The 9,727-nt window shown below is 42.7% G+C and overlaps 2 protein-coding genes across 4 annotated transcripts in view; both read left to right on the top strand.

Annotated features, from left to right (window-relative positions):
• Window positions 1-230: 230 nt before the first annotated feature.
• Window positions 231-2,258, top strand: rpl22 (ribosomal protein L22). The gene is made up of 4 exons (XM_088423737.1): window positions 231-315; window positions 600-713; window positions 1,482-1,606; window positions 2,078-2,258. The coding sequence occupies exons 1-4, from the start codon at window positions 304-306 to the stop codon at window positions 2,217-2,219; spliced, it is 393 nt and encodes a 130-aa protein (XP_088279863.1). The 5' UTR covers window positions 231-303; the 3' UTR covers window positions 2,220-2,258.
• Window positions 2,259-2,787: 529 nt separating this feature from the next.
• Window positions 2,788-9,727, top strand: part of chd5 (chromodomain helicase DNA binding protein 5) — a 32,826-nt gene continuing 25,886 nt past the window's right edge. For 2 of the 3 annotated variants that reach the window (XM_088423150.1, XM_088423148.1), the window contains exons 1-2: window positions 2,788-3,323; window positions 7,962-8,110. In XM_088423150.1, coding sequence (XP_088279276.1) covers window positions 3,257-3,323; window positions 7,962-8,110 — 216 coding nt within the window. In that variant the 5' untranslated portion in view covers window positions 2,788-3,256. The remainder of the gene's footprint in view (window positions 3,324-7,961; window positions 8,111-9,727) is intronic. The other variant, XM_088423149.1, reaches the window with a different exon arrangement.

Genomic DNA, 9,727 nt, shown 5'->3' with positions numbered 1-9,727 from the left:
GTTTAAAGCTGTGTACATTTACATACAGATACAGAAGAGTCTTATTTCAATATGAGTCAAAGAACAATTCAAATTTAAATTAGAATTCCATTGAACAAAGAGGAATATTAACAGGTAACATCGATGAATAATTTTGAATGAAATTTATTTAAAAGTGCGTGGATAGACAATAGCTTCCGTGACATTGCCATCACTATATGACTTAATCGAGCACCGAGTCATCGATTGAAGATCGATGTCTTGGGCAGACATTATACGTCCTGTGCAGCGCCTGCTTCTTCCTTTTCGCTAAACGTGTCAGCCATGGCGCCGATAGTGAGTACTTCGGCGACAAAATAAAAGTGCACACTCATCATACGTATGATGTTTCCACAAGGGGAGGGTGTCAAAATGTAGCCCAGTGTCTTGAATGTCCTTCGGGGCAGTTTTGACACTTCTCGACGTCTCCGTTTCGCGTTCGCTTGGCCAACATGTTCTCGCTAATGTTAGCTTAGCCACAGCCAAAACAACCTAGCTTCATGTTTCGTTTACATAAATGTCTCGTTCATTTGTCAGTTGTGTGTTGTGAATGTAACTGGTAGTGTGTTGTGTCTCGTTAGAAGAAGCACTTGATGGTCAAAAAGCCCGGTGGCAAGAGGAAGAAGCAGGTCCTAAGGTTCACTCTGGACTGCACGCACCCGGTGGAGGATGGAATCATGGACGCAAGCAACTTTGTGAGTTGAGATTTGTCAAAAATGTGTGACACCTGTCAATCACTTTATGACATTTAAATTATTCTCCAAAGGTGACATACTTATCTCTATGGCAGTGGTTATTTTGTTTTTTTTTTTTCCCAACAAATTAACTCTAACTCTTAACCAACGCAAAGCATTTTTGATGTAAAAAAAAAAAAAAAAATAGTGCTGTGCCATTCGTTTCGTATCTATATTTTATTCAGCAACCCCAATTGGTAATGGATAAAACTTCTGTTTTATTTCTGGCTCATCTATAATGATAGCAAAACGGATTAATAAAAAAACAAAATTCAAGACAGACTATATTGCAACTTAGCAATCAGTTGCTTCATCTTGCATTTAAGTTGCTCTTGATTTGAAAATATATTATGTACCTGTTACAGCATTAGAGAGCATTGAATTAGATTTGCTGAATACCAGCAGAAACCACTTTAAGATACTAAATACCCCTCATGTCTTCATGTTTTACCATTGGAAAATTGCTGTTATTTTAGTACCTTTCTGAACACTAGGGGACATCAGGTAAAAAGAGTACAAATAGTAGGTAAATGATTAAGAAAAAATGACATACATGGAAACATTTTGCATGCTAGTAGTCTGTTTTGGTTTTTACTTGGATAAGTTTCTGCACACAGTTTTTGTGAAGTTTTGTAGGAATTCTCTATGTATCATGTCCACAACACGACTCTAACGTCCTGGTTGGCGTTGGCTGGTGTGCATCATTTCATGTCGTCCTGTCCGCAACAGGAGCGATTCCTGCAGGAGCGCATCAAAGTCAACGGTAAAGCAGGAAGTCTAGGCGGCGGTGTGGTGTCCATCGAGAGGAGCAAGAGTAAAATTGCCGTCAACTCGGAAGTTCCTTTTTCCAAGAGGTACGTTCGTGTATCATGACCACTACTTGTTGATGTTGAAAGTGATTACAAAGTGTCCTACGTTTGACCCAGAGTTTTTTTTTTTTTGAAAGAGGCACAGGATAATTTTCATAATAAAGCTTACTCTTTGATGCTCATCAATATAATAATTTCATTGTGTGTGTGCACATATGTTAAGCGACAGATTGATCAACAATATCCAAAAGCAGTCACAAGCAGCTTTAGTTATCATTCTCATAATAATTTTAGTGACAGTAGTACACCATTGTATGCGACCAACAGTCGCCACTAGATGGGGACACAGTAACGTTTGATGTTTGGCCTCGTCACCATGCTGCAATTAAACCAGGTTCTGGAATATAAAGTACATTATTAATGCAAATCAAAATGTGTTTTTGTGCATTTTTCTTATATTTGACTGCTGTGCCTTATCATGGCCGTCTATCTCACATGTGGGCGTACTCGTGCCAGGTACCTCAAGTATCTGACCAAGAAGTACCTTAAGAAGAACAACCTGCGGGACTGGCTGCGCGTGGTGGCCAACACTAAGGAGAGCTACGAGCTGCGCTACTTCCAGATCAATCAGGACGAAGAGGAGGAAGATGAAGACTAAAGCCATCGTGGTGTTAAATAAAACGTTCAAAAGATGGAATGTAATCCTGCTTTTGTTTTCTCAATACACCTGCAAAATATCGGACTAGTCAGTCGAAAATGGTGTACTGTGTTGTCTGCATAATGTATATAAATAATTTATGTACATATGTGTAATATATATATATATATTTACACAAAACAAATCACTTTTTTTGGGCTACATTTAAATTCACCTTAATGGAGCACTGTATTGCACATTTTACCCTTATTAACCATTGTTTAAAAAAAAAAACACCCCTCAAATGAGAGTGTTATCGAGGTGCGATTTTAGGGGCATCCCTTGTTGATGCTGCGGTAACCTTGACAACCAGGCAGCCTACCTCCATTTTGGCTTGCAATATTTACAAATAAAAAAAATAATTGAAACATACATGCACTAGCTGCCATGTATAGACAAGCATCCATATATGGCTAGGGACGGTTAGGGGGAGGGTGGCGGGGGATGCTTTTCTTTCAGTCTGCAGCAGAGAAGTTTGGTGCTCAATTCTGCGGAGGTCTGGCGGGAAAGCCTCGATTGGCGCCTGTTTTTTTGTTTTTTGTTTTTTTCATTTCCCGTGTGCACCCATTTTGCATCCTTTTTTTAATTATTGATCATTTTTGCACTAATAGTAGAACTCTGCAGGCATGCCGAACTAGTTGTGGCTGAAATTATGGGCTGTATCGTCATGGCAACAGACCAGACGTCACAAACTGGGCATGTGTGTTCCATTTTCCCCCCTCTTTCTTCAGTGTGTGTGTTTCTTATTTTTTTCCCAGACTGACAGTCCTCTTCGATTTTTAGCACTGGAGACACGAGAACAGAGCTCGCATCTGCGTAGTTGAATGTTTTTTTTTTTTTTTTTTCCATCACAGAGCTGCGGATTTAGCGACGGCTGACGAGAAGAGCCAGAGGAGGAGGAGGAGGCGGCGGCGAGCGGCGTGCCGAGGGTTAACTTTCACTATTGTCAGCCTAAAAGGGGGCTTTTTGGAGGAGGAGGAGGGGGCGATGAGATCAAGATGCCCGGGTCGCTGAGCAATGAAGACGAGGCGCAGGACGACATGGATTTTGACGACGAGATGCCAGGTGAGGAGGGAGGGAGGGAGAGGCGGGGGACGAGGGGGGAGGCGGAGTGTCCTTCAGCTTATTTAGCGACGCTTTGAATGCTGGCCCAAAGAGAAAGGGCTTGTCCGAAGAGGAGGAGGAGACGGGCTGCAAAAACACAAAAACACGCACAGTCATGCTGTTATTTTTGCACGATCTGGCGTCTTATGAAACGGGATATTGAAGAAAGGGCTGTCTTTGCATGATGGAAGAATGAAAATTGAAAAAAAAAAAAAACATGCGTGCATGCTTTGGGAACCACTGCCTTCCATTGCAACATTAGCCCGCAAGTTTTGTCCGGCTGGTTTGAAATCCTCTTCGTGTCGCCCTTGATGATGCATGTGGATGTGTGTTGTCAATGGTGGTGGTGGGGGTGAGGGATGGGTGGGGGGGCACTTTAAAGTTTACTGCAAAGGGAGCGAGACCATGAATTCGGCTTTATCAAGGACTCTCGTGCAGTTTTTAGAACAAGCTAGTCGACATTTCAAAGCAATCCTCATAAGAAATGTTTGATAAAATTATCATTTTATCTTGTGAAGCGGCTAATGTTATTAGTGCCATTTATTAATGGCTTCTAGTGTCTAATATCTCATTGGTTCTCAAATGGAGGTACGTGTACGCCTAGGGGTACATGAAAGCAGTTAAGGGGCCCACCGAGATTTTAACAGTGTTTCTGTATGTAAATCTAAACGAATGCCTTTACATGACCACTATATTTTTCTTATCAATTCAAGAGCAAATTAATTGGAACATGATGCCATTTATGGCTCAGTTATATAAATGCGAGTCCTTTGCAAAACATTGTATGCCTATATTTTGTTCAGTTTTACACGGATGGGCAATGCTGTTACTGACACAATTTTCTGGCAGATAGGCCTGAAGTAAAACAGATAGTGTTATACATTCTGTTTGCTGATATATGCCTATAGAGATAAAACTTCTAATTTAGTTCCAAAGTTTAGTAAGGAAGGCATGCGTGGCAAATCACTTTTTAAAGTATTTTTTTTTAAATTCAAAATTGCCTTCTTCTGGTTCTGGAGTGATGGTATGAAAAAAGGTTGCGAACAACTGTACTTGCACAATACAAAAACACAGAGAAGTGAAATAGTGAACCCACTGATGCTCGCTGAGCGAAGTTCTTGTTTTTCTTTTTATGAGGCCTGTTTATATTGCAAACCAACTGGACAGTTTTTTACAATTTTTATTTATTTATTTAACCTTTTTTCTGGAGACCTACATCACCCTACCCACCTGAATGTAACCGTGTCTATTTTTGTCCGGTCTCTCTGAAAGTTGACATCGTTTGAGTCCAAAAGCCGCTAGTGCCGCATTCACATTCAATCTCTTCCCTCTGATGAATGTGTGATGCACATCACCGTTTGATGTACTCAGGCATTGTTGTCAATGAGAGCATTTCAGTTATATGTGAGAGCATTGCAGTACTGTGTCAATAGATGTAGTGTGTATCAGAGCATTTTAGTAATATTTGAAAGTGTTTCTTTACTGCAGTGGTTCTAAATTGGGGGTATGTGAGAATTTACTCTTCAAGGAACTGCGCTTTCTCTTTTCAAACTAAGCAAATAAATGAGAACGTGAAGCAACTTATTGCTAATTTATTGCTAACTTATTGCTTATTGTTAATACATCTTCTACAAAAGTACTGTATGATACAAGTTGCCACCAAAAATGTGACAATTGAGCTCCACTACTTTATGGTATATTTTGCTGTGAAATTCTAGGCCAAATTCCAAGGCTTACGACTTTATTTATTATTCAGTATAGATTTTCCGCGCGGCGGGGGCCAAGTGTCTTCACTGCGGTGGTCGTCGTTAATCTCCCCCGGCTGATTCCCACAGCCGGGAAGGTCAAAAGGCAGTCTGTCGTCTGTCCTGGCTGTACAAGGCTTATTATCCTGCCTGAGCTGCTCTGGCTCCCGTGACTAATACAACCTGCTGCTGACCTTCACCCTTTCCCGCCCTGTCGTCCCGTTCCACCCCGTCGTGGCGCGCTCAGCCGGCGGAGAGAGGATGTTGTTCCCTGAGGGGATGTCACGGGCCATTTAGCAGTGCAGGGGGAAGGAGAGGGGGTGGGTCACCAGCGTGAAAACAGGCAGGTATTGAAGGCATCGAATTACCGCTGCTGCTGTCACATTTTGTATGTGAGAGAGTTTTGTATGAAGTGCTGTCAGGGATGTCATTCAGGATTGTCTCAAACACGACTGAAACTCTCTGATACAAACTATGGAACCACCCAACACGTTTTTTGTTGCTCACACACTACTGAAATGATCTCTCAGTGTGGATGAGAGTGCTTCAATGGTCTGTCTGTGTGAGAGAGAAACAGGAGAGTATTTCTGTAGTGTATGCGATCCGATTTTAGCAGTGTGAAAGTGTTTCAGGTAAGTTTCTGAGACTTATTCTGTTGTATGTGCATGAGAGAGTGATAGAGGAGTGCTAGAACAGTTATGTGTACAAGACCCATTTAGCAGTGTTTCACTTATGTGTGGGAAAGGGGAGTTTCTATGGAATATTAGGACCAGTGAAGAAGAAAAAAAGCCAGGATTCTAAGTGCTATCTCAGAGTGTTTGTGCAGTTTGTGATAGAATTTCCTTATTGTGGATGAGAGCTTTTCATGATTGTGTGTCATGTGTATCAGAATCAAAATGTGTTTTATCCCCCCCCCCCACCCCCCCAAAAAAGTAGTGTTTATGAGGGTGTCTCAGTAAAGTATTTGGGAGAATGCTTCTGTAGTGTGGGAGATCATTTCAGTAGTGTGTATGACAGTATTTGAGACATTTCAGAGTTGTGTGCAATGGCTTATCAGTTATTTGTGTGAACATTTTTACGTGGTCCATTTGATTAGGTAAAAAGCCGATAATGGATTTGACAGCCTTTTAGTCCGGCATCTTCCAACCTGGTTCACGAGGGCAGCTACCCTCCATATTTTTGATGTTTCCATCTCTCCCATCACACCTGATTGAAAAGATCAGCAAGCTTGGCAGAAGCCTAAATACGATCAGATGTCTTGAAGGAAGGAAGCATCAAAAACATGCGGAATGGCGATCCTTGAGGACCTGGTATAGACACCCCTTCTTTTAGTATTATGTGAAAGCATGTGGGCATGAGTGGTAAATACTTAAGTTTGCATGTGAGAACCATTAATATAGCAAATTCTGATTTATGTCATTCCCTGGGAGAACACCCGACCCCCATTACATTTAAAGCACAGAGAGGTAAGCAGAGCTGCATTGAGTTTTGATTCATATTCCAATTCATTTGCTCTTAATATCAGAAGAAAGTGACAATATTCTAAATTATTACACTAGATTTGCCGATAAGTGCAGAAACTGTGCTTAGAATGTCAGGTACCCCCTGAAGTGCCTTCATGTAAATGGTAAATGGACTTTCGCTTATATAGCGCTTTTCTACCGTAGGTACTCAAAGCGCTTTACACTAACTAGTCATTTACCTACTGATTACGCAGCATCAGGAGCAACTGGGTGTTCAATGTCTTGCTTAAGGACACTTAGGCATGGTCTTGATGGTCGTTGGATTGAACCCACGGCCGGGACACGAGCACTCTACCACCGAGCCATCCGCCCCCATGTATCCCTAGTGGTACTTGTACCCCCATTTGGCTTAAATATTTTCATCCAGATGGCATTCCTGATTTACTGAGCGCCCCCAGGTACCGAAAACAATCATCTTGTGGCCACTTGACGACTCCTGACGTGTGTGGAAAGTGATGTGTGACTGGGGCTACCTCGTGCTAGCGCTGCTAAACGGTTTGTTTTGGTGTGTCTGCTTGGACCGGGTAGTCCCCCTCCCCTCCCTTCCCCTCCAGGCCAGGCAGACGAATGTTGGCAGGTTGATCCCTCGTGCTGTATTATTCATGCCGTGTGTTTGTAGCAATGTAGTTGGCCCGGGACAGCAGCCGCGCGGGCCGGCCGGCTCAGCAAGTGCGCTCGTTTGTACGTAGACGCTTTGACAAGCGGCAGCTGGGAAAAGCTCAGCGGGCCCAGCGGTCCAACCCAGGGAGTCCCCCGCTCCCCGCTTAGCGCTTCATTTCTCTCCACTCTGACGTTTTGTTTTCGCGTTGTCCGCTTGGCTGTCACACAAGCGGTTATCGACAGAAATTTGCACTCGTCCACGTCCATTCTGGACTTAAATTTGCAATAATTCCCATTCCGATCGGGGCCGCAACACTCGGTGTTCATTTGTCCTCTGTCAAACGGAACCAAATTGGAGCATAGTCTTGTCTGGCTGACTTCCAGCTTGTTCTAATTTCACTATTTTGCCCCCTTTGGAAATAATCAATCCACCCATTTTCTTTTGTGCTTGTCCCCATTAGAGTGGCAGTCAACTGAAGCACATTCACAACAATGGACAATTAGAGGCTTCTGTGACACCAACGTGAATGTTTTTGGAATGTGGGACAAGGACAAAATACAGTCAAACCACCATGCCACTTCACTGTAATAAGTATTAAATACATACATGATAAAGATATATTATTTATAGTGAACAAATATTCGTATGCTCGCATTATGTGAAGTACTGTGTAGTATGTCTAACATTCAATCACTGACGTGTGCATGTTTGTTTTTTTTTGTGTGTGAAGACGAGGAGGACACGCACCCGGCACTGCCCCTGGCGTCCATTGGTGGCTTCTTCTCGGATGACGACGATTCGCTCAAGCAGCAGAAGAAGAAGAAGATCAAGAAGATGAAGGAAGGAAAAGTCGCCAAAGTCAAGAAGCGGAAAAAGGAGGTCAGCTCTCTCAACTAATCATTCTTTTTCAAGTCCTAAATAACTATCGATCTAATGATTTAAAAAAAGCAAAATAAAAGTGTGTGTGTGTGTGTGTGTGTGTGTGTGTGTATATATATATATATATATATATATATATATATATATATATATATATATATATATATATAGTGTTTATTTATTTTATGTATATTAATGTGTTCCTTCCTTCCTTCCTTCATTGTCGTCCTTCATTTCCTTCCTTTGCTTCTTTCTTATCATCATTTTCTTACTACTCAATTTCCTTCCTCTGCTTATTTCCTTCCTTCCTTTGCTTGTTTCCTTCTTTCATTTTCTTCTGTACTCAATTTCCTTAATTTTCTTACTTGCTCCATTTCCTTCCTTCCTTGATTCCTTCCACTTTTTCTTGAGTCAAGGATCCAAGGATTTCCTTGTTTATTCAATTGGCAGTGAAACAAAGACAATCTCGTGAAGCTGTTTTGGAAGCAGGCCTCTGATCAGCCGGCTGTGTTGATTTTTCAGTTCAGTTGTGAGGACAAAGACTTTTTTTTTTTTTTGCAATCTGACTAATATTCACTGGTGTGCTCATCGGCTGGCGTTCACACGCGCACTTGCATGCACCACACTGCAGTCTTCCCCTCAGAGGCAGGAGCATCTAATTTGATTAGGCTATCAGCAGTTATCTGATTGTTCTCCCTCTAAGGGGGGCCCACCATCCTCCTCTTTTGTCCTCTTTGGCCTCCTGTGCCACGTGCGGGCCTCCTCCATCTCGCCCTTGCCTTTCTTCAGCCGTCCTCCTACATTTATACCCCCCCCTTTTTTTTTTCTTCTTATGCATAAATGAGATTTGTCTAGACGGCGGCGGCTGCCGGAGAAGCACGGGCCTCTGCATAACAAGCTCGTTATGCCAAGCAGTGTGATTGGATGGTGCTGTTCTATTAGCTTCCGTGGATGTGTGTGTGCGTGTGTGTGCGTGTGTGTGTGTGCGTGCGTGCACACGCAGGGTGAACGCAAGGATAGGAAGGAGTGAGAGGAGAAAATTAAATGGTGGTGAGATGTGCAAGCAGGGGAAGTGAGGGAAAATGAACAGTGTGTTTGTGTGTGTGCATTTTTGTGTTGGGGGTTTTGATGAGAATGACAGAAAAACTAGGGAGGGAGAGAGACAGAGAGAGAGAAAGACAAAAAGAGAGAGAAAAAGTGAGTGAGAGAGAGAGAGAGAGAGAGAGAGACTGCTCAAATGTGGTCGCCATGGCAACACTGCCAGGCTGCCGGTAAAGGCTTGGCGGGCGCTGCGGCAATGCGAGCCTTTCCACTGCGCCACGGAGCGAAAACGCCTGCAAGTCCATGTGTGTATTTGTGTGCGTGTGTGTGACTGCAACAGGCTGCACACACACACACGCAAACATACATAGACACGCACATGCTGCATTTTAATATGCACAACATGAAAGAAATGCAAAAAGGAGAGACAGAAACTGCTTGCATTTGTGAGCGGAAGGAAAACACAAATGTGTTAGTATGATAACACTAACACACAATGGAGGATTGAACACATGCAAAAACTCACACACGCACACTGGATGTGTTTTCTAGCACGAAAACACCTGGCCAGAGTTG

Source organism: Hippichthys cyanospilos, chromosome 9 (genome assembly GCF_059441005.1).
Source record: "Hippichthys cyanospilos isolate Australia breed blue-spotted pipefish chromosome 9, RoL_Hcya_1.0, whole genome shotgun sequence".
Lineage (NCBI taxonomy): Eukaryota > Metazoa > Chordata > Actinopteri > Syngnathiformes > Syngnathidae > Hippichthys > Hippichthys cyanospilos.
This window is presented reverse-complemented; position numbering and strand designations above follow the sequence as displayed.

Coding starts and splice junctions, on each gene's coding strand:
- rpl22 (XM_088423737.1), top strand. Junction 714..1,481: donor TCATGGACGCAAGCAACTTT/GTGAGTTGAGAT, acceptor TGTCCGCAACAG/GAGCGATTCCTGCAGGAGCG. Junction 1,607..2,077: donor GAAGTTCCTTTTTCCAAGAG/GTACGTTCGTGT, acceptor TACTCGTGCCAG/GTACCTCAAGTATCTGACCA.